At 47.2% G+C, this 24,149-nt stretch overlaps 2 protein-coding genes across 13 annotated transcripts in view; both read right to left on the minus strand.

The window, feature by feature from the left end:
• Positions 1-2,901: 2,901 nt before the first annotated feature.
• On the minus strand, positions 2,902-15,893 carry PRKAG1 (protein kinase AMP-activated non-catalytic subunit gamma 1). 2 transcript variants are annotated; one of them, XM_057486545.1, is made up of 13 exons: positions 15,785-15,848; positions 11,740-11,788; positions 7,377-7,550; positions 5,791-5,900; positions 5,513-5,594; positions 5,356-5,414; positions 5,172-5,217; positions 5,016-5,070; positions 4,608-4,734; positions 4,330-4,495; positions 4,137-4,174; positions 3,727-3,873; positions 2,902-3,592 (listed from the first exon to the last, which is right to left on the minus strand). In XM_057486545.1, exons 4-13 carry the CDS (start codon positions 5,860-5,862, stop codon positions 3,488-3,490), a joined length of 897 nt encoding a protein of 298 aa, XP_057342528.1. In that variant the 5' UTR covers positions 5,863-5,900; positions 7,377-7,550; positions 11,740-11,788; positions 15,785-15,848; the 3' UTR covers positions 2,902-3,487. The 2 variants fall into 2 exon arrangements, with proteins under 2 accessions (XP_057342528.1, XP_036747458.1); XM_036891563.2 differs by lacking the exon at positions 7,377-7,550 and having other exon boundaries at positions 15,785-15,893.
• Positions 15,894-16,054: 161 nt separating this feature from the next.
• KMT2D (lysine methyltransferase 2D) overlaps positions 16,055-24,149 on the minus strand; it is a 39,482-nt gene continuing 31,387 nt past the window's right edge. For 7 of the 11 annotated variants that reach the window (XM_057486539.1, XM_036891527.2, XM_057486540.1 and 4 more), the window contains 8 exons: positions 22,880-24,020; positions 21,838-21,974; positions 21,613-21,743; positions 21,085-21,132; positions 19,626-19,911; positions 19,333-19,406; positions 19,096-19,204; positions 16,055-18,938 (listed from right to left, as the gene is read on the minus strand). In XM_057486539.1, coding sequence (XP_057342522.1) covers positions 18,846-18,938; positions 19,096-19,204; positions 19,333-19,406; positions 19,626-19,911; positions 21,085-21,132; positions 21,613-21,743; positions 21,838-21,974; positions 22,880-24,020 — 2,019 coding nt within the window. In that variant the 3' untranslated portion in view covers positions 16,055-18,845. The other 4 variants (XM_036891551.2, XM_057486541.1, XM_036891537.2 and 1 more) reach the window with 3 other exon arrangements.

Consider the following 24,149-nt stretch of genomic DNA (forward strand, 5'->3'; position numbering starts at 1 on the left):
CACCCCGGCCCCCCACCCTCCCACCCGCCCCGAGAGCCCCCTCCCAGCCCAGGGAGCCGGCGCCCACTGCAGAGCAGCGGGCCCAGCGACTGAGGACTATATATACCCGGGCACACGTGTGTGCCTGTCTGTGTGTGTGCGCGCGCATGTGACACAGAGAAGACGGCTCCACGCTGCTACCTCCCCCATGTGCACGGCCGCCCCCTGGGGCCCGGGAATGGGCGCCCCTTCCCACTGCTCTTGTCCCCCAAACTTGATGGGACCTGCAGGAGTGGGCAGGGGATTTCTTATTCTTGCCAAGCTGACACTGTCCCCTCCCCCGCCCCCATTTCTTCAACCTTCCTGACGTTTTAACCCTTCATTCTCCTGCTTCTCAAGGTTCCAGATCACCAAGGTTCTGCCCCTGACTTTTTGCCTCAGTCTTCAGTTTCCGCTACAGGGAGGTTATGGGCATTGAACTCAAGGTCTCTGCCTGCCAGTCTCGCTGGTTTCCATGGGGTTGGGGTACAGAAGGGGCTGGCCTACGGCTGGGGGGCTATTTTTAGCGGCAGTGGCTGTTCGGTTGCAGAGAGGAGATGAGTAACCGGCTTCCATGCGGTGGAGGGAGGAGGTGGCGGCTTTCAGGCGATTCTGGGGGAGAGCTGCTGCCCCCAGGCTCAAAAAAGGTGACCCCCAGACCCTTAACTCCTAACCCTCTCAGTGTTGCAGCCCAGGGCTGCTGGTTCAGCAGGGCACATCTGCTTTGCCCATCCAAGCTGCACTCCCATTCTAGATGTTTGTCTTTGGGCACCCAGCAGCAGGCTCTCTCCCCCAATCCAGAAGCCAGTACTTAGGGGTCATACTGTGCTGTGCCCACACAGCTCTCTGCTCAGCCTTGTGGAGGGCAGGCTAGGGTGCTTATTATGCACTTGCACCCTTTCAAAGGGGATGGCAGAGGAATGGTGTGCTCCTTAGCAAAATCAGCCTTCTAGCAACTGAAATGATAAAAGCAGCCCCTACTTCCCAGCGTAGAGCTCCCCACCACACTACCACAACACCGAGCCACTCAGCCTCCTGAAGTGGTGCACCTTTGAGGCTCATTCTGTCCGGGGGTAGGGGGTTTACTTACATCCACATGATCCCTCCCCGCAAGCCTATACCAGGTGTCCCCTGATTCACCATGGTAATGTTAGTGGCAGCACAGCCCACGCCAGCCCTTCCATGCAGAGACTTAGCAACCATGCCTGGCAACCGTGGCAGCAGCTCCAATGGAGGGGAGGAGTGCAGAGAGGTGGGGAGACTGTGTATGGCAATGGTTCCTGAGCAAGAAGGGATGATCTGCCTTTCCTGAGGGTAATAGGTAAGAACAGGCTATGAGGTTAATTTTGTTCATTGTCTTTCCTTCTACTTCATCTTCAGACTCAGACTGATTGGTTAGGTTTTGAGGGGGATAGAAGCAGGAGATCCCAATTTGTTTTCCACTAAAGTGCACGCAGTCCTTCGGGTACAGACCCTTCCTTTTAAGAAGATGGAGCCAAGAAGCTTGTTGTGGGGGCAGAAACAGACTTACTGAGAATCAGAGCAACAAAACCTAGTCTTCCTTCATCCTAACATAGACCTTTAGAGAGAATCCAAATATCCCCCGTCCTATGCACTTGACCGCCCCCCACCCCTCACACCTACCAGCTGCACGGATGGCTCTTTGCTTGAAGGTCCTTCCTTCTACCCAAGTCCCACCAAACTCCTAAGGCTTTTTAAAGCCCTTGCCTCCTTAGACAAACGCCCCTTCGTGATGGAATGTGACATAAGGAGACATCTGTCTTTTCCACCAGGCACCCACCCCCACACACATAAACATACCCTAATTCTAATAACTTGGAAGCCTTCCTCCTCCTAAGCCTGGGAATGTGCTGTGAGAGCCGTGAAGAGAAGAATGCAGGAGCAGGGACCTCTGAAAAACCAACGTGCAGCACTAAAAGCTGCCTTGGTGCTTTCCCCATGTTCCATTATGAAGCCTGGTTTGGGGAACCAGCATGGTATGGCCAGGTTCTTGAAAGTTCTTAGGCACAGTGTAGACAGGGGCAAGGAGTTACTCTGAAATTGCTTCTGGTCTCAGATAGGAAATGGTATCATACCTGCAAGGCAAGTGAGATGGTACCCAGAATTTGGCTCATAAACCAGCAGTCTAGCAGTCCCTGGAGTGTTTGGTACTGACTACTGCTTTGGCTCACAGCGTTTCACCACAGGGAAAGGTCTGATGGGGCGACCATAGTCCTGCTGCTCCTCCACCCAACCCCAGCACATTCTAACCTGGGAAGGATGGCAAGGGATCTGTAGATTCAAAGACAGTGCTGGTTCAGCAAAAGCCAGAGTCCAACCTTCCCTAAGAAAAGTTGATGATGGTACCACATCTCTGCCTAAAGGAGACCTTCTGTGCATCTACCCTCTGGAGACCTCATACTGTTACAGAATTTTCCTGCGGTCCCAGCTATGATCCAAGCAGAGGGGAAGTGAGTAATAAGGAGGCCTGCAGGGAACGGGGTAGAGAATTGTAATGAACAGATAATTAGAAAGGCAGTAAGTCTGGTGTAGTAGAGTATGATCCCCAGAGCTGGCCTGTTTGAGTAGAAATCCTAGCTCTACTTTTTACTAGATGTGTGGCCTTGGGCTGGTTATTCAGCCTCTCTGTGCCTCAGGTTTTCTTTAATCTGTAAGACTAGAATAGCTACTATTGTTCTGAGGATTAAAAGGATTAATATATGTAAAGCATGGAGAATGGTGCCTGCCACACAGTTTTATATGCATGTGTCTGTACATGTATGCTGCTCTTGTTAGAAATGAGTTGAAGAGCCATATGAAGTAGGAAGGCTGGAGCTGTAGTAGTGTTGGTCAACTGCAGAAATCAAACACTGCAATACCATGAAGAGGTTCCTGTCATTTTAATTAGGTTTGCCATGAGAAGCAATGACCTCAGCTAAGCATTCTGCCCTCCTCCCCCAGCTAACCCCCATCTTGGAACCCAAAGGCCCTCCTCTCCACAATCCTCCCACTCCCATTAGGGGAAGAAATGTCACTAAATAGACTCAGCCTCCTCCATACAGCATGAAACAGGATGAATAAAAATATCTTTATGAAGAGTTTTGTTGTATTATCTTAGGCTGGAGTCAGGCAGACATAGAGACAAAGGCTGCGTGAGGTCTGGGGATCTCTTAGAGATCAGAATTTGCCTGAGGGTTACCCAGAAAGGGGGCTATGTCAAAAAGGGCAGGGGCTGGGGTGGGCTAGGCTACACGTTTTCCTCAAGTGTATGTGTGAGGATGAAGACAGCTAAAAATCCATTCTCCTTCCTGCCCCCATACTTTCCCAGCTTGCAGGGAGCAGGGTAGAGGGCTCCCTAAGCAGGACACAGAGTCACAATTCTTTCAAGGTTTCATCTGTGGTTCCCAGAGCTTTGGGCAGGCAGTGATCAGGGCATATCCCCTGATACTGTCTGACCCCTTTCCCAGGCTCAGGGCTTTTCTCCACCTGTGAGCACCAGGGCCTGCAGGATATCAGACAGAGATACAATTCCCTTGACCACATCATTCTCATCCACCACTACAAGCCGGTGAACCTGAGGACAGCAACAAGGGAGAAAGGGATGTTTAGTACCAGCCTCAGGGTGGGCCCTTCAGCCCCTGCCCTTCTTACCAAACCCCAATATCAAAGCTGCTCCCCGCAGCTCATTTGGGTCACTGGCCCCCCTACCTCTGCTTCCACCAGCCTGCTGATGATGGTCTCCAGAGTCTCATGCAGATAGCACTTAAGGACACCCTCAAAGTAATGTGACCTATGTTGCAGGGCTTTGGTCACAGACACATCTAAGTTGTTGTAGGTTTTTTCTGCTGCCAGATTCTGCAGAGAGAGAGGAAGGTGCTTGCGGTGAAGCAAAGGAGTCAGCTCCCAAACCCTGAGCCCACCCAACCTCACCAGAGGGATTTAGAGCAGTTGTCAGCCATGCCCACAAGCCATACCCAGCTCATTCAATTCCTTTCCAAGTAAGATTTGCAAGTTTAGAAGCTTCTAAAACCCTCAGGTCCCAGAAGAGACTCTTCTCCCTCTCCACATTCAATACCCCACCCCATTCCCTACCTCCCAGCCCCTCCACAATCACTCACGATAACATCAAACTTGGAGTAGATGTCCACCACACGCCCTAGGGGGACAGAGGTAGCTCAGCAAGGAGGATCTGGCATCCAAGGCTCCCCCTGTGCACAGACTCACCCTCCGGGCTGAGCTGAGAGGGCAGCAGATTTTCCCAGAGCCACCCTGGCTTCCCTGGAGCTCTCCCTCTTCTGCCCAATCTCTCACCTTTCTCATCCACCACTGGCAGGGCAGACACTCGGTGTTGTACAAAGATGCCTAGAGCCACATAGACGGGGGTGGTAGTGCGGACCATAGCGATATTAGCATATGTGCCGATCTGTAGCTCTTCCAGAGACTTAGACATGAATTCTGGCTTGGGGAACTCAGTGATCTGAGGAAAGAACCATTAGCTTCATTTTCAAAGCCCCCTAAATCCAGTATTGGATATTTGGATACCCCTCCAATCCAGCATAGAAGAAAAAACTGGGCTGAGGAGCACTTACAAACAACTTGAGGAACTTGAGGATGCGCTTATGGGTGAGGATGTACAACGTGTTGCCTGATTCTGGGTCAATAACTGGCAGCCTATGGATCTTGTTTCGAATTAATGAAGAGACAGCATCAAACAAGCTGTGGGAAGGTGGGAGATAATGGTAAGTTCCACAGTGCTGGGCTTGAGGGCGGTTAAATAGCTCCTTAGAGTGTGTTTATAAACAGGGAGAGCTGGTAGTTGGGGGAGGGGAACAGTGTTCAGACCAGAGAGTATGTGTGTGTATGTTGGGGGGGTGGGGGGCAGGCTGGGGAAAGTGTCTTTTCTCTCTTCTGCCTCAGGATCTTTGGGTGTCTAGGGCGTTAGCTGTGCTGATGGCAAGGCTCTTCCCCTTCTGGACAAATGGGGAGCTGGAACTCACCTGGCATTAGGAGAAATGCAGACAAGTGGTTTAAAGGAGTCCTGTAGGTACACTTCTGGAGGGAAAAGGGAGGTTCACAAAATACCATCATGGAAAACTCTTCCCAGGAAACTCTCCATCCCTTTGTCCTTTTAGAACCCCCAATTCTCTACATACCTCTCCAAGTCTCTATCTTGTGTTCTTCCAGCTCATAGATCTGTACCTGGAAGCAGAAGCAACAGAGTTTCAGACCTGATCTCTGTTTCATTAATCCCTTGCTGTTTGTTTGAAAGAAGGGAATGAGAATGTGGGACTCTGGGCAGGCAAAGTGGTTTTGGGTCATTGGGCCCAGGTTCCTTACCAAGGCTGACTTATAGTAGCGGTGAAGGATATTGATGAAATCGGTAATGGTCAGCATGCCTAGAGACCAAGAGAAGAGCCCTCAGCACTGCTCAAAGCTTTTCCCCCTGCCCAGCACAGGGTGCCAAGAATACTGTGTTGCACAAACTTTTGCTTACCCACAAAACTTTGCTTCTTACTGTCCCACAAAGGGGCAGCTCGTACACCATTAGTCACTAAAGCAAAGAAAGCTTTCTTCACCTGTAGCCAAAGAGTAATAATCATGAAGGGAAAATTCACAGGGGGTAGGACTTTAAAAGAACAGGGGTTGGGTATGCTGGGGAAAACATGAGACTAAACACCATAGAAGAATGAGGATATTATCACTGGGATGAGACAGGATGAGATGGAACAAGAGGCTCCAAGGAAGGGGAAGGGAAAAGAGGATTTCACTCACCTGAAGGGAAGTATCAAATACGACCAATTTGGAGCTTGTGGGAATCAGGTCATAGCAGCGATGAGACTTCATGAAGGAAGTATACACACTATTGTTGGATTCTGGGGTCTCTGCATAGGGTGGGAGAATTAGTAGCTTCCTTCCATGCCCAACTCACAATCAAAAGAGGCAAAGAATAAAACAGTGTTGAAGGTGCTCAAATATTTACAGCATGATTTTTTTATAAGGCCCCCTATTCTATCTATTCCCATTCTACAAAACTTGGATAAACCCTTTAGAAATCATTTTATCCACCCCCTCCCATCTCCAGGTAGGACCACATTTATCTACTGGCTCCATATGCAAAAGATGGCTGACTGAAAAAGAAAGTCTTATAATATCTTTCATTAACTTATTCTAGTCTAAAAGTTTTTTTCTCATCTTTAATTCAGGTTTTCTCTTTCATACATCAGCACATTTTCATTTGTTCTCTTCACTCAATTAAAATGTAATTAAGTTTTTTAAAATTCTTCTAAGACCCGAAAATGAGAAGGTCATGGTCAAAGCTGGGCCATTTCAGATCAACACTAAGTTGGAGCCCAGTGTTCAATCAGCCTGGCCCAAAGCACCCTGAGAGTCCACCTCGGGACAACACTGTGAATCAGAAATCATCCCACCTACTCTAGACAAATGGGACACCCTGCTGTATTTACCTTTCCATTCCTCTGATTTTAATTGCTTGTTCTACACTGGAGAAGCAACCCCCAAAATAAGAGCCCAAAGGTGCTACATACTATTCTATGTGTGCTTAAAAATATTACATCACTTAATCCATACAAGAAATCTGTACAGCAAATACTGTCCTCACTTTTCAGATGAGAAAATAGGTGAAAAGCAGTTAAATAAACTGAAGGTCATACCATCAGTGTCAACAAAGACTCAAACACAGATCTGCCTGATCGAAAGTTCATGCTCTTGAATCCTATGCCAGTTGTTTTTAATTTTTCATTTTCTAGCAGAGCTAAACAGATACACAGTTTAAAAAGACAAACAGTTCTAAAAATTTTGTTGAGAAAAACTGCAGTTCCTGGCATCCACCACCCTGTACTACCCCTCCCCAGAGATGAGACTTCTTAGCTGATTATTTTGGTATTTACTTCTATGTCTATAAACAAGCTTACATTGTTCCTTTTTGATATTTTCACTCTTGGGCATTATTTATTAATATCCAAGGAAGATGGAACTTTTTAGTTCTCTTTCTTACAAGATATATATGCACATAACAAATATGCACCTCCCATCCCCCCATTCTTCCAGAAGCTAAACTATAATGTTGGTTACATCATTATTAAAATAATTTTGACTGAATAGTCATTATTCAGAACTAGGCCAAATGGCGAACTCTGTTTTTTTATTTCTTTCACAATTTTGTTTCCCCTGGAGTTAATAATTGTCTTTTTGTTTGCCTAATTTTCTATATACAGTATTTATAACTAATTTAACCCCCAACTCTTCACCAATTGTTTAAATCTCCTTCCAAAGTTCAGAAACATCAGATAGTCTGTCAACTTAAACTACCCAAAGAAGTCTCTCCAGAGCCTTCTGACCTGCTCAAATCTGGGCTGCTTTGCCTGGTGTACACTGCTGAGGTCTTCCTTCATCACCATCCAGGGGCCCCCTTTCACGTCTCTCCTGTATTGGCACTCCTGTATCCTGTATCCCATGTTTTCATCTTTTTGATTACTCCCTTGTTCTGGTGGAGCACATCTTCCAGTAGCTTCCTGAGAAAGGGTGCATGGAAGGTAAATTTTTTGAGACCTTGCAGCCTGCAGATATCTTTATTTTACTCTCATCTTTGATTTATAATTTGGCTGGATATAGAATTCTAGTTGGAATTTATTTTCCTGCAGAATGTTGAAGGCATTGCTCCACTGCCTTCTAGCTTCTGATGTGCTTAGTCCGAGGCAACTGATTCTTTGTTATGTGACTTGTTTTTTTCTCTCTGAAAACTCAGGATCTTCTGTTGTTTCCAGTGCTTTGAAATCTCATGGTGATTGTGCTTTGGGGGGTCAATTTCATCCACTGTGAGTCCTTTTCAGTGAGTCTTTTCATTATGAAAACTAACGTCCTTCAGTTCCAGGAAATTTTCTTCAATTATTTCCTTGACAGCTTCCTTCCCTCTGTGCTGTCATTTTTCTTTTTCTGTAAGTCCTGTTATTGAGATACTAGGCTTCCTAGACTGAGCCTTTAAATGTTTTTTTGGTCAGTTTTTGTTGTTTTTAGAATATTTTTTCTCCTCTATTTTCCACTTTGATTTTTTTCCACTTCTCTGATTTTTAATTCTACTTTGTGGGAGATTTTCTCAATTTGATTTTTCAAACCTCCTGCTTAGTTTAAAATTTTTATTATTATATTTTTAATGTCTAAGAGCTCCTTTTTGTTTTCTGAAAATTCCTTTAAAAAAAATCATATCCTGTACTTGTTTCATGGTGGAAATATGTTCTTATCTGAGTATAAACTAATATTAATTTTTAAAGTTTTCTTCTCTATGCACTGACTTTTCCCCTTTATTGCTTTTTTTATCCTGTGGGGTTTTTTTTTTTTCATATGAGGGGCACCAGTATGGGTCCCTTTTTTTTTTTTTTATGTCAGAAGCTTTCTTTAAATGTCTGGTAATCCTTGGTTTAAAGGATTCTAACCATTTTTTTTATTATTAAAAAAATTTTTTTTATTAAGCTATCATTGATATACACTCTTATGAAGGTTTCACAAGAAAAACAATGTGGTTACTACATTCACCCTTATTATCAAGTCCCCCTTCATATCCCATTGCAGTCACTGTCCATCAGTGTAGTAAGATGCCAGAGAGTCCCTACTTGTCTTCTCTGTGCTACACTGTCTTCCCCATGACCCACACACACCTTGTGCACTAACCATGATACCTCACAATCCCCTTCTCCCTCCCTCCCCATCCACCCTCCCCTTCAGTAACCGCTAGTCCTTCTTGGAGTCTGTGAGTCTGCTGCTATTTTGTTCCTTCAGTTATGTTTCGTTGTTTACACTCCACAAATGAGGGAAATCATTTGGTACTTGTCTTTCTCTGCCTGACTTATTTCACTGAGCGTAGTATCCTCTAGCTCCATCCATGTTGTTGCAAATGGTAGGATTTGTTTCTCTTTTATCCAACTATATTTTAAGAGTGGAATCTTTAAAGCTGTTTGGATGCTTTACTTCTAAGTGTATAAGTAAGCCTTGTTGACTGTGAGCCATTCAGACGGGGAACAATCAATACTTAAATTTTTAGGGCTTTCCCCTCAAGGGGATTCTGGAGAGAATGATTATTCAGTTACTTTCATGATGGAGGGTGAAGTTTTTTTCCATCAGCATTCTGGAAATTGGATGCAGGAAAAGGACTCATATCTCAGCATCCAGTACAGTTCACTTCATGCTCCTGTGTTTAGTACAACACCTCACTTCTCAACTGGGCTACAGCCCATCTCCAGACCTCCAGTATCTGCCAAAGTTGGGACAGGGAGTTGCCCAGATGCACTCAGTGGGGTAGGAAGTCTTGGGATCTGACTGCTTTTTAGATGTTCAATGTTTCTCAGTTTTCCCCACTATTAATTTATAGTCCAGTTTTCTCAGGTCTGCTAAGTCATTTACCTGTCTTTTGTCTGCTTTGCAGCTTTCAAAAATGTATTGCTATTGCCTCCTCTCTTGTTTGGCCTATTCTGTTGGGCTTGCACTTTTTTAAAAAACTCCATTATGGTGATTTTAGTGGCTTTTTGTGAAGGAAGAAATTAGATGCATGTATTCAATCCACCATCTTTAACTGGAAGCCCATCATTGTTTTTCAAATTTGAAAACTCACAGACTCCAAGAACATATCTTTTGATACCAATTTAAGAAATGTTACATTGCTAGTTAAATTCTATCACTTTAGGCTACAGGCCTACATTTGATTTGGCCTTCACAGTATTTTTTTTTTTTTGGTATCATTAATCTACAATTACATGAAGAACATTATGTTTACTAGGCTTCCCTCTTCATCAAGTCCCCTTCACATACCCCTTCACAGTCACTGTTCATCAGTGTAGTAAGATGCTGTAAAATAACTACTTGTCTTCTCTGTGTTGCACAGCCCTCCCTGTGCCGCCCCCCCCCACATTATACATGCTAATCGTAATGTCCCCTTTCTTTTTCCCCGCCCTTGTCCCTCCCTTCCCACCCATCCTCCCCAGTCCCTTTCCCTTTGGTAACTATTAGTCCATTCTTGGGTTCTGTGATTCTGCTGCTGTTTTGTTCCTTCAGTTTTCCTTTGTTCTTATACTCCACATATGAGTGAAACCATTTGGTAATTGTCTTTCTCCGCCTGGCTTATTTCACTGAGCATAATACCCTCTAGCTCCATCCATGTTGTTGCAAATGGAAGGATCTGTTTTTTCCTATGGCTGAGTAATAATCCATTGTGTATATGTACCACATCTTCTTTATCCATTTATCTACTGATGGACATTTAGGTTGCTTCCATATCTTGGCTATTGTAGATAGTGCAGTGATAAACATAGGGGTGCATCTGTCTTTTTTAAACTGGAGTGCTGCATTCTTAGGGTAAATTCCACACAGTATTTTTTTTTAATGGAAGTATTGTTGATATACAATCTTAGATTGGTTTCAAATGTACAACACAGTGGTTCAACAGTTAACCCATATTATTAAATCCTCACCCCCTCTAGTGTGGTTACTATTTATCAACATAAAAAGATGTTACAGAATTAACTATATTATCCATGCTGTACTACTGTCCCCATGACCAATTTATATTGTGATCACAAATTATTGTGCTCCTTTATCCCCCTTGGCCTTCCCAGTATTTTAAAAATAATTTAAATCAGTTCCCTAATTAGAAATCTGGAGATTTACATAAAAATCCAGATTCTCAGTTTCTTTTCAAAATCAGAGGCTCTGACAAAACTAAGTTTTGAATTCCTGAACAGTAACAATTGACCAAACCCAGATACTTGCTGCTTCCTTTTAGGAGCAAAAAGATCTACAGATTGTTGTGGTCCTAGGCAGCCTACATCACTGCTTGGTTCACGTAGACCATTTGAGTTTTTGAACGCTGCCTTGGTGCTGATGCATATGTACTCAGAAACATAAAACAGGCACTGATATCATATGGCAGTACTCAATTATGTAAAGTCATCCATATAATTCAAAATATGACTATAGTAACTTTTTTGGATACCAACAAAATGAAAACAGAACTTTTAAAAAACCTTCTAAATCACAAACCCTTAATAATATGTCCTAAGGTCTGAAACCATATTTTAATCCTCTGAGAAACTGTATACTCCTAATGCCATAAACATGTCCTAGGAAGACCTAGGAGTGCTCCTGGGCAAAATTCTTCATTGGAGATGCCTGTAAGTTCTGCTTCCTTCTAGATGGTCTCGTGTTGGACCATTCCATTCTAACCAGGCGTTTGGGCAGCTGCTGGAATTGCCTTCTCCTGTGTCCTGGATTTTAGGGTTTAGTGTCTCTATTTCTAGATTAGTTCTAAGGGTTTTGAAAGACTTTCTATCATTTCTTGTGTACACTCAGTGGTTTTAGTGATCTCACTGACGGTAAAATCCTAGTAGCATTGTTTCTGGACTAGTTAGAAAATACCAGACACTTTTAGAACATGGTTAGCCAATCCAGAGTTTATATAGAAGTTTTCCCTACCTCAAAAGTTTCTCTCAAGTGGTTTGATAATTGAAGATATTAATCATTTCCATACTGCCCAAGATTTATTCCTGGGTGATCTTGCCAAATTACTGTTCCTGATTTGTGTGGTTGGTCACATTACCTTGCCCAGCTTTGATTTTCCCAGGATGTACGCTGGGAGAGATTAAAAATCAATGCTAAAGACAAGTTAGGGTCAGGCTGTGACCTTCATACCCAGTTTCCTTTATTCAACAAACTTACCTTGAGGATGCTCATTTTCCAGAGCTGGGGAGCTATCTGAAGAAGTGACCTGGATAAACAAGAGAAACAAAGATTCAGCCTACCTAGGCTCCATCCATTTCAGCCTCGCAATAGGAGATGGGCTAGTGAACTAATGACTTCATTTAAAGCACTGTAAGTCCCTTTTGAAATATTAAGTCATTCAATCTTCATAGTAACTCTGAGGTAAATACTATTATTAGCCTTATTTTCACAGATAGGTTCAAGAAATAGTAAGCAAATTGCCCAAAGCCACATAGCTGGTAAGGGGTGGAACAGGGCTTTGAACACAAATCTGTGTGGTTTCAAAACTCATGTCCTTATAAACCAGATTGCCTAATGAAACATTAGGTCTTAAAAGCTGAGAGTAGAAAATCTGAGTGTACATGTGAAACCTTCATAAGATTGTATATCAATGATACTTTAATTTTTTTTTTGTAGATAATTATTTTTTATTGAAGGGTAGCTGACACACAGTATTACATTACATTAGTTTCAGGTGTACAACATAGTGATTCAACATTTATATACATGACAATTCTAGGTACCAGCTAATTGATACTTTAATTTAAAAAATTAAAAAAGAAAAAGAAAATCTGAACATAGGATTGGCCCCATAAGGTTCTCACAGATCTACTTTATAAAAACACAGAAGCCAGAGAGACAACAGTGCTTTCCCCCTTCACTCCCTAAGCATAGCTCTGGACACCAGAATCATAGACATATTCCCTAGCCACTGGGAGAGGGTCACATCTGGAGAGGATCCCTGCAGCTGAATGTAAGAGAGAGAGTCAAAGCTTGATTGACTGAAGGGTGGAAGAGGAGCACAAATGTTCTGAATCTGGGGACCATTGTGAGTCAAAGAGCCAGAGGATGATGGTTTTCGAAGTTTTCTTGCCCATGACAGTTTGAGATTAGAGAGGGCTTTGAATACAGAGAAACCTTGGGAACCATTTCTGTGCTCCCCCAAGTGGGAACATTCAGAAATTTCATTTCATCCTGGGTAAACCCAGGAGGGATCATGATAATTTTCATCCACTGGAATCAACAGTTTTGGCTCCATTTTCTCTGGATAACTCCCAAAGCTAACTTAATGTTACAGTTCACCTCCATAGTTGCTGTAGTAACATGAAGTTAAATGCCTTGGCTTGAACCAGGGAAGCTGGCTGGTGAACAGGGTCAAATTGGCAGGACAGCCCTAAACTTCCCTCCCATGATGGGCCAGAGTGGGAGCAGTGGGGAAGGAAAATAATCTCCCTCTCTTCTCTCTGGGCTGCATAAGACTATTAGCTTGGCCTGGCATTTTGGCAGGGCTATCGGAATAACAGCCCCATCACTTGTAAGTGGGAGAGAGGGCTGTTCAGCAGTAAAGATACACACATGGTATAACACAGTCTCACAGAGATCTATCCAAAGACACAGAAACAACTACTCCTGTAGAAATTATCATACCCATCACATAATACTGCACATACATACTGTACTGTGCTACAGTTACTTTGTTCATTATCTATTCAAAACAGGTGATAAGTTCCAGGAACTATCTTACAGTTCTTTATAACCCCATACAATCTAGCATGGGTTTTGCATATAATTCTCAATTGTTTTGTTTTTTCACTCTCAAATTAATCATGATAATGATGCACACTGATATTAACAGCAAGACCAAAGACTATGTTACGGAGACAGAAAAGAGATGTACAGCTAAATAGAGATAGATGCCTACATAAGAGTTGGACACAATTGAATATGACTTTATGTTTTTGCCTATTTCTCCATACAGGAGTGGGGTAATTATGTCCACTCTTCTCTACTTCTAGTGACTTAGGGGACCAAAGGAAGTACTAATGTACTACATAAGCACAAAATATCATTACAGAGACACGGGCTAGATCCAACACACAGACTCAAAATTTCTTTCAAACTCCTGATTCACATTTCCAGTTGTTTGCTGGACAACCACAGATGTCACAGAGACTCCGCCAATGCTTTCATACAAAACAGAACAGCATCTGCCCCTCCAATCCTATTATTCTTACAGTGATTGCCATCTTCATTTCTTACATTGCTCTCCTTTCAGGTACCTAAAACTATATAGCCTTGATCCCTCCAAGAATGAGCTGTGCCAACATGTCTGCTTAAAATCGCAGAGTAGGACATGACCTAAATGTGTCCCCAACATTTATCAGCTAAGCTGATATGTCATAGCTCAACTCCATCTCTTTCCTTTCCACTTTCACAGCTTTAACTTAGGTTTTTACCCCTTCTTCTGCAATATTATCTAACCTGGTCTCCTGGCCCTAAATCTCTCTCTTTAATTTGACTTTCATGCTGTCACCAAGTTCTCTCACCAATCATCCCAGATTTGGAAGGGACTGTCATCCCCAGCAACCAGGAACTCACCACTTCCTGAAGTAGCTCCGTCCATTTACTGAAAGCTATTAAGAACGTTCCTAAAGCACACTCACTGCCTTGCTCATAAATCTCCCATGGGTCCCCTTATTGCAAAACAATGTTCAAACTTAGCATGGTACGCAATACCTTCAACCTGACGTCAGCCTACTTTTCCAGTCTTTTCTTTCACTATGACCAAAATCCAAAGCTCCAGCAACATCAAACCACTGGTTCACCCTCAGGTAATCTCTACGTACTCGGACTTCTATGCCCTGGCTCACACTGTTCTCTCAACCTGCAATGCCTCTCCCAGGTTCACAATAATTTCTCTATCCCTGTGCTTCTACAGTCCTTTGCACCTTAATGATAGCATTTATGACTCTACCTTTGGCTTCACTGGCTTGCCCTCACCCCACTCCAGTTAGGCTGAGCATTTTCAAAGCAGGGATTTTTCTCTTCTTTTTTCTATTTCTAAAAATTTCTACCCCAAGAACCTAATACAGTACATAAAGTGTGAGGGCTAAGTTAGAAAATCCATGTAAAAATGTTTGTAAACCATAGTACTTTTACAAATAAGTAAAAACTGGCATGTTATTTTAAACTTAGTGGAATCAGATCTTTAATTCTTGTTCAAAATTCTCTTTATCTGTACAAACTGACTCCCTTGACTGAGTGACCAGTTGTAAATCACTTTTCCACTTTTTCTTTTTTATAACCCAGAGAGGGACATGACCTCTCTGCAGGTAAAGAAATGTGCAGTAAAGGAATTACTCCGGGCGTGTAAACCACTCAGACAGAAGTGAACCTGCAGTCCTTATACAACAGACAGTAGCGGAGGAAAAAATCAAGATAGGGTTACTCTGCCTCACAGAGGATATGCATGATTAAAAACTGTTGGTGAGGAAAGTGAATGGGGAGGGTTCCAGAGTGCTAGAAAAATGTCCCTGAGAGTGCTACGTCCAAACATGTAGCAAGCAACCCGCAGCATCTCTGGATGGCAGGGACCTGCTACAATTGGTTGTTGCCTGCTCGCCACGATCACAGGCCTGCTTAGGATCAGAGTTGAGCATGACCTAAATAAACTTGACCAGGGACACAGGGGCCTCTAACATTTGACAGTCTCTCCTTCAGGAAACCCCACTTTTCAGCCTTATTTAGGTAATGTGACCTCGCTGGAAACCTCGAAGCATTATAAAGATCTTTCAGATGTCACTCCTGCCAGGGATTGCACGGATCACATCAGACAACCAAGAGCCAGGTGCTACCTGCAAACCTGCTTCACCCAAGAAGGCCGGTTCACAACCCAGTTCTCTCAGGCAAACCTCCGAAGGGCTTTAAGGTGTTAACAGGAAAGGAGGCCCGAGATCGCCCGGGTGTGCGTGGGCTCCACGGAGGGAGCTAGAAGTCACTGCAGACCGCTCGGGCTGGTGGTACCGCGGGCGGAAGGCGGGCACCGGCGCGGCCCAGTGCTAGGAGCTGCGCCAGAGAAGGCACGGAGGGGCAGGGTCACGGGATCCGACACTCCGCTACTCGTTATCTGGGCAGCAGCGCCGGCCCCTACCCCGGCCTCCGCGTCCCCTACAAGGGGTCTCAGACTCCACAGCGCCCCCCGCCGCCCTCCCGCGCTCCTCACCGTCTCCATTTCAAGAGGCGCCGGCAGGGTTGGTTCGCTTTAGGAACGTATCTTTTGCTAGGGCGGGAGGGTCCGCCCCACGTCCGGTACTCGCCCGCCCCACGTCCGGTACCGCGACGCCACTTCCGCCTACGCAGGGAAGGCGCCAGCTAAGGGCGGAACGCAGGGAGCTTACCCGTCCCAGCGGCCTGGCCTCGGTACCCGCCCTCCCCCGGGTCCTCTAGGGCTTCACGGATCCGGCTGACGGCGAGGGTGACGGGACGGAGCCGCTTGTATTTAAAATGTTCTTTTTTTATTTGTCGTTTAAAAACAAACTTGGAAGAAGCAAAATCCAAAACTTGCCCTTTGCCTCTTGCAACGTAAATTATGTACAGTTCAGAATGATCGCTGATACAAAACATGCCAAGGACGAGGGCGCTGGGGGTGGAGGGAGAGAGGGCGCCTTAGAAAGGGGAATCATTTCATCCGTTGTTACGAAGGACCAACCTTGCTGTACAGGATACACACAACACAAAATAAAGTCTTCACGGGATTCACACTTGTCAGCGATTTATTTTTTAAAAAGGGGGAGGGTCCTGAAGGTGAGGGGAGAAGACTGTAAAGGGGAAAAACTGAAAATTGAGTATGTGCAAGTGTAAACCAACCCAAAATACAAACACGGGGGTGGGGAGGGCGGGGGGATTCTGATGCAATTATACAGGCGGGGTACTTAAAAAAAAAACCAACAACCAAAATTCCAACCTCGTAGCTTGGGTCTGAGTTAGTTTATATAAAAATTAAAAACTGTTTAAGGTTTCTTCACTAAAGTCTACAGGACTATCGGATACCTAGCATATGCTTAACAAAGTCTGCCCCATCCCCTCTTCCTAATGCCAGCGCCCAAGCCCTAACCAGAGCCTGATTCACAGGAGCCAATCTCCCCCTCCCTGTAGCCTAGACCTTTTGCTCTTGGAAAAGGAACATCCAATGGCTTTGGGGGCAGCAGCCCAGTCTCACCACTGTCTGATTTAATTACAGTGGTTTCTGTGGGGGTTAGGGGATGTTGTTCTCTTATACATTTGCAGCTTGAAACAGTTGAGGAAGCAGCTTAAAAAAAAAAAATCTCCCTACCCCCATCAATCCGCAACCCCCAAATTCAAAAACAAAACAAAAACAAACCTAAAATCACAACAGCGACCGTGCTCCCCCTCCAGCAGGCCCACCCATCCACTGCCAACAAGTCCACCCCTACACTCCAGACATTTGTTTCTTGAAAATATTAATTACAAAATGCCCTTTGCCCACAGCCCCTAGAAGAGAACTGCATATAAGCTTCATCTTCATTCCCACAGCTCCCTACAGAGAAGGGTCTGGGGCCTCACCCACCTGACCTACCCCTACCCCCAGGAAGAGGTTCAACTGCAGCACAAGCTTGGGCAGAAAGGGGAAGGAAAGGGAGGCAAGGACCCCATCACTCTCTGGCTCCCCCTGGGGCCAGCTCACTTTTGTGCGTTATAACATAGTCCAACTATACAACAGGGGGTGGGAATCTCCCAGCCTCTATACCCCCACCTTACAGCAGTCACAGCCAGGGGGTGGGGAGAAGGGGTGAGGAAAAGGGCGGTAGGTTGGGTAATGGAGGGGGCCCCCCCACAAGGGGAGCTCCATGTGTCCGCCCCACACCCCCCTACCATTTATAAACTGGTTTTGTAAAAAGAAAATAGATATATTTATATAGAATATATAAAGCACAAAAATTAGTAGTTTTACATTTGCTCTCCCCGGGGGTGGGGGGAGAGGGGAGGGTTCTCACCTCCAGCCGGCTCCCCCATGCCCCACAAGACTATGTACAATCCCATGTATAAATAGATAAATACCCCCCACCCTCCCCGCGCTGACACTAAGCTCCCCCACCCCCACATCACCACCCCTTCCCACCAGACCAGCAGCAGTTTGGTGACTGAGGGAAAGTGGGAGCTCCAGGCCACACCCTGCCTCACTGGGTATGGGCATGCCACTCAGGGATAGCCCTCACCCTACCACCCACCCACCCCATCCAGGGGCTGGAGGGCAAATGGGCTCATGATGAGGTTGGGAAAACAGGAGGGAGATATCCTGGTCCTAGGTTTAGCACACCCCTCCTGCCCCCATATCCAGATGGAGAAGGAAGTCCTAGAGCAACTAGGGGCCAGTCATCCCCAATCTTCGTCATCATTAGCCTTAACCACCATCCCTTGCCCATAATTAAAAACAAAGATGGATTTTTTGTTGTTGTTTTCTTACTCCTCCTACCCCCTTCCACCCACTCAGAAGAGGGCAGTGAGGTGGGAGAGAGGGTTGGGGCAGTAGGGGCTTGGAGAGGGTCTCACATTTCAAAACAGCAAAAAATCCAACACTTAAATGAGGTAGGTGTGGGTGCGGGGTCTCCTTGCCCGGCATGCCTGGCTTGCCCTCCTGGGCAGCTGGGCGCCTCTTTCCCGTTCATGTTGCATTTGTCAGAGTGGAAAACAAGGAAACACAACCCATAGAGAGACAGAAACACAGAGGAGAAGGGGAAGACAGAGACAGATTGAGAGGGAAGGGAATGGGGGTGAGGGTGGGGGCAGGACCCGGCAGGCAGGGCCAGGTGTGGGACCCGGCCTTTGGGATTGTCAAGCTTAGTCAAGTCTCTTTGCAGCCTTGCGTTGGGCCGGAGAGGTCGGTGGGAGCAGCAGGGCTGTGAGGCCCGGCCACACATCCTCCTCCCCACTCCCTGCTGCCTCCCAGATGCTTCTGGGTAGTTCCCGGCCCATATCCCCCTCGAACCTGAGATGCCCAATGGCTGCTTCTGTCTGGCCCCTCCTGGAGCTGGGGGCAGAGATGCCAGCCTGGGGGCCGGTGGCGGGGAAGAAGGTTGTCCCTGGTGCCCAGGGTGGGCTTGGCCTAGGGCCCTCTGCCCCAGCCTCCTGCTCCAGGGGCTCCGGTTAGCCGGCAGCCCCAGCCCTGGGTCCTGGGTCTGGCTGCTACCTCTCTTCCCCCTCATCCCTTTCAGGGAAGAGGTTGGGGGTGGGGGGACTCCCCTGCCTGGTAGCCTCAAAGCTTCTTAGTTCATCCATTTCCGACAATTCCAGGCTCCACAGTGGCAGGGGATCTTGTGCTGATCGTCCTCAAAGTCAAACTGATAGTCATAGGTCAGCTGGAAAAAGAAGAAGGCAAAATCAATGCCAGCACCCCCAGGGGAAGTGGGGGAGGGCAGAGATCTGACCTGAGGGCAGTGGTCTTGGAACTGGGCTCTGGGGAAGGGCAGAGAAGAAGGAGCTACTTTGACACTCACACAGGAGGTTTCCTCTCACCTCCTCTCCTTTGGGGATTCGCCGGCTGGAGATGATGATGATTTTATCCTCCTTGTCAAATGTGACAACTTCCGCCACACAGTTAGGCGCACAGGAATGGTTAATGTACCTGGGCAGTGGGACACAGTCAGGAATGCCAGGCAACTAAGCTGGGATGATTTGGGGTCCTTGGTTGGCCCACCCCCAGAGGGTCACCCTCAGGGACCACAAATCCCTACCTCCTCATTCCCCTCTCACCTGGCAGGGCCTCCAGTCAAGGTAGCATCAATCACATGTTCATTATTTATTCGGAACATGTAGATGCCTCGGTTCTAGAAAGGCAGAAGTTGCAGAAGGGGCAAGAGTATCAGATAATGGCAGTGGCGGTGGTGGGATGAGGTTGCGGACTTGAGCAGTGGCTTATTTCTTACTGTTTCTCCTGCCTCTCTCTTCTTCCTCCCACAGCTTTCCACCTGCTCCCAAGCCCAATCCAGCCCTTTGTTCCTTGGATGTACATGGACCATGCACCACGACGGCCTGTCAGCCCATACCTGCTCCTCATAGATTTTCTCCCGCCGATTGGCCACCTCGTTGCGAATGATGGTACCAATGTACTCGATGACCATTGTGTGCTTTTCTAGGTCCTTGGCTGCATAGAGCCCCAGGCCCTGGATACGAGAGCGAGCCAGATACACATTGTTCTTCCACTCAGTGCGCAGTCGCCGGTACTGAGATGACTTGGAGTGCACAAACTGCTTGCTGTACGGGGTGTTGGTCTCGCCTGTGAAGGTGCTCTGATATGCTTTGGACATGCTGGTGCTGTTCAGAGTGTGGGGCCTGGGAGGTGATATAGTCCATGACAAGACAGCTCTCCCTCAGACCAAGCACACCCCACCCACCTCCTCCCTGGGATGTGCAACACGCCAGTTAGGGGCATGTGCTGCCTTGGGAATGGAGTGGAGGCATCTAGGTCTTGGCTCTGGTGATGCACCAACTAGGTATGGGTACCCTTCTGTCACCTTGGGTGGCACACAGAGCACAGGATGAGGAGAGGGGCTGGGGGAGGGGAGGGGCACGCCAATTCCCCTACACTGAGCCCACTCTCCCATCTCCCCACCTTCCACCACCCTCCTGCCAAACCATATTCAGGGCCATGCTCCTCTGGGAGGTCCTCCCCAAGCAGCCCAGGCCTGGAATTTAAGTTCATGGTTTGTGCCAATGTCTGAGCCCTACCTCCTGCACATACTAGAAGCCCTGAAAATGGGGGCTGAGTCTCCCACACTGGGCTGGATTTTAATTAAAACTGGCTCTGAATTCATAGCCGAAAGGCAGTATCCTTTCCTTTCTTCACACTGTCCCCTTCTCTGATGTACCATTGGGCTCTGTACAGACGGCTCAGTGCAGGGGAATGACTGCTGCCTGACAGAATGCCTTCTCACCACCCTAGGGCACCAGCCAAATTCTCACCCATCCCAGAGCAGTGGTTTTCAAACGTTTTTTATTCCTTTTTATTTAGCAAAAATTCTTCCTTTTTTACCTTTTTTTTTTTTTTTTTTTTTTTTTACAAAATGTTACTGAACTCCAATACATAAACTAGATGAATACGGAATTCTTCTGATTGAATCCAATTTGGGGAAAGGGATTATATGCATAGGGAGGACCAAGTTCTGCCCACTCAGCTATGTGTTCCAGGGCTTTTCAGAACACACACAGTTTGAAAACCACTGCTGTAGAGCATCCAGGACCAGGGCTGACTGGAGTAGAGTCTGGCACTCTACAACAGCCTGAGGAGCAACCACAGGTCTTCAAGAAAGCCCTGCAACCATGGATCCTGCCTCCCTCTACCCAGGGACCAGGGCCAGGCTACTGTGGTACACAGAAGCAACGGTGAACAAGTCAAGAGGTAAGGTTCTGGTCCCAGCTGTGTGACCTTTGTCTAGTCACTTAACCTTTCTGGGTCTCAGTTTTTCTCAGCTGTAAAATGGGGGTCATACCACCTGCCCTACCTACCTCATAAGGTTGTTGTGAGGATCAAATGAGATAATGGATGTGAAAACGCTTTGAAAAAAAAAGTATAAAGTGCTATACAAATGTAAGGTTTTATTATTTTTCTATTATATTTCTAATTATTTTTGACACCAACTCAAGCCTGGGGAAGGGAAGGTGACCCTAATACTCATGGGGCATCTGAGGTTTGGGAGGCCCCCTGGAAGCAAAACAGGAGAGAAAGGAAGTGATTGGGTCCCTTATATATTTCATAAAATTTCACCGTCTACCCAGAACCTCCCCAACAGCCGTTCCCAGGGTGCCCAAGATAAGTCTATCCTAGATTTCAGGTCAACCCAGGCCACCTGAGCAGGTTGGGGAGGATAGGGATAGCCTAGTGATACCTGCACACCCGCTAATCAGGAGGCCTAGAATGAACCCCCAGTCTCTCCAAGGGAATTCTGATCTGTAACCCCAAACTCTCTTAATCGAATGGAGGATCCCTACTGACTCCCCTACCCACATCCCTTGGCCCCAGACCCACAAGCTCACCGTTTGTAGTGTGTGAGGATTTTAGGCTCTGATCGGGCACAACCAGTAGGGTTGATCATGAGTGGTAGCTCCATCAGGGGGTGGCGTCCATAGCGGAATAAATAGTTTTGACAGCTCTCCACTCCAGGCAGCTGTGGGCACAAGTAATGCTCACCTTAGCCTAAGCATTTCTGGGGAAGGGCCAAAGTTTACAGTGCCCGCCTGGCCTCCCAGCCCCCTTCTTACTGATTCAGCTATGCGTAGTACAGCGTGCACCGTCAGCCCAAAGAGCTCCTCGCCTTTCAGATACTCAGGGAAGAGCCGAAGCATGTCAGCCTCTTTTCTCATGGCAGCTACAGGCTCAATGATGCGATTCCACACAGCTAAGAGGCAAGGAAAGAGAGCAGCCCTCAGAGGCAACTTCTGTTCAATGACTTCAGCCCTAAACTTGACCCTGAGCTGAAGTTGTTTCCTGTAGCCTGCATACCTTCCTGTCACAAGGGTGTGTGGTTCTTTAGGACCCCTTCTTGGCCTCCCAGTCCCATTCTGTCAACAAGCCAGAGGACTTCCCACCCTGAAGGAGCATCAGAGAGCCTTGTGACGGTGAAACATGAACCCAGGGCCCTTGAGTCTCAGCAGAGGCCACAGGCCTTGCTGAGAGCCAGAACAACAGGCATGCTTTGGAGTTGAGAAGACTTGGAGTCAGGCTCTAGTACTAGCCATGGAACCGTAAGCCAAATACTTCAGTCTCTCCAGACTCAGTTTCTTTATGTATAAACTTGGCATAATAACAGTACTTACCTCATAGGGTTGCGTGAACAAAATAACCTTTTTAAGTCACTTAGCTTAATTTATGGCACATAGCACATCCTCACTAAAAGGTAACTTATCTTACTGCTATTTTTATCATTAACGCCAAACTAAGATCAAAAAAATTTTGTCCAGGGAAAAACCACCCGAAGGAACTCATGGTTAGGACAAGGTTGAATGAGCCAGATGATAGGGTCTCAGAACTGTATTCTTTAGTTCCTCTGAGGATAGGTAAAGGAGCTAGAATATGCGAAGTTATTAGACCACCGAGATACGGTCAATCACAAGGGGATTTTAGGTGACTAAAGAGAGGCTACAACACTTTCTCTGGGGATCTTCAAGAGACCTCTGCCTGTCCCAGGTGGGAGGAGGCAGATCACTCACAGGGACCCTGCAGATCTCTTCTCAATATTGTAAAGGCGATTTCAGGAGAAATGTGCCCACTTCCGCATCACCATTTCAAGAACCCAGTGCTCACCCTGGGGAGAGGTGTCGGTGAAGACCAGGTCCTCCAGGCCCTGCTCGACGACCTTGATGACAAACTCCGGCCGCCCGTTGTTCTCACCGATGGAGCAGCGATAGCAGCAGCGGCGGTTGTTGGTGCGAAGGCTCCAGTAGATGCGTGTGGCCTCATAGCCCACAGGGTACAGGGCGCTGGCACTGTGGAAGTCGGCCATCTGGTGTGGCAGCAGCTGTCCAATGGCGTGGAATACAAGGCCCCCGACACGGAACATGTGTAGCCGCTCTCCCCGCTGGATGATGCTGGCGATCTGCTTCACCTCATCCCGCTCAATGTAGACCCGCCGGAAGACAGCAAAAGAGCTCAGCTCTTGCTCACAGGGCCCCTTGATCTTATGCACTGGACACAGCATGGTCTTGTCCTTGAAGAACATGCACTTGGCGCGGATGGCGCAGGCAAAATGGTAGACGTTGGGGCAACGCATGCGATTGCAGCTGCTGGTGGCACCGGTGCGCTGGCACAGGGAGCACTTGGTTAGTAGTCCTCGGTGCAGGGCAACCTCCACATTCATTAGAGCCCCACCCTGGGTCTCATACACCTCCGTAGACCACAGGGCGCAGTTGAGGTGCACCCACAGGTCCAGGTCCAGGTTCAGCAGGCGGGCAGGCCCATCAGTGGCCCCATCACCCTCCTCATGACAGAAGCAGCAACGCCGCATGTCTCGAGGCACCTTGTCAGGTCGCAGGGCTGTGCCGAGCTGTTCCATAAACTCTGCCACTTCGCGCTCATCCTCCTGCCGCCCACTGCCTTTCTGGATGGTCAGCAGCAGTCGCAGTCGCTTCCAGCGCACCCCCTTCCACTTTTTGAGGCGAGGGGGGTGGGAATCTTCACCTTCCTCAGGGGGCCGGGCTCGGGGCTTGGGCCGGGCTGACTCAGGGGATGAGGCCAGCAGCAGAGGCGAAGGGACTGGTGGCTCAGCTGAAGGCTCAGTGGGGAGTTCAACCAGGGGCTCAGCAGGGGGGCTGGCAGGAGAGGGGGCCAAAGGGGATGGGGGTGGGGAGGGTTCCTCAGGAGGCGGGGCCGAAAGCTGTCGCACATCCAGATTGGAGACGTTGTAGGTGTAGCTGTGTTGGGTGGGTGGCTCTGGGACAGGGCTCTCCTATGGGAGGGCACGTGCCCTGTATCATTAGTGCCAGCTCCTCCCTTATCTAGCCCCATCCTTCCGCCCACCCTGATTCCACTCTCCCAAAAGCCCTCTGCCTTCTTTGCCCTAGCCAGATACCCACCC

The sequence above is a fragment of the Manis pentadactyla genome, chromosome 10, assembly GCF_030020395.1.
Source record: "Manis pentadactyla isolate mManPen7 chromosome 10, mManPen7.hap1, whole genome shotgun sequence".
Lineage (NCBI taxonomy): Eukaryota > Metazoa > Chordata > Mammalia > Pholidota > Manidae > Manis > Manis pentadactyla.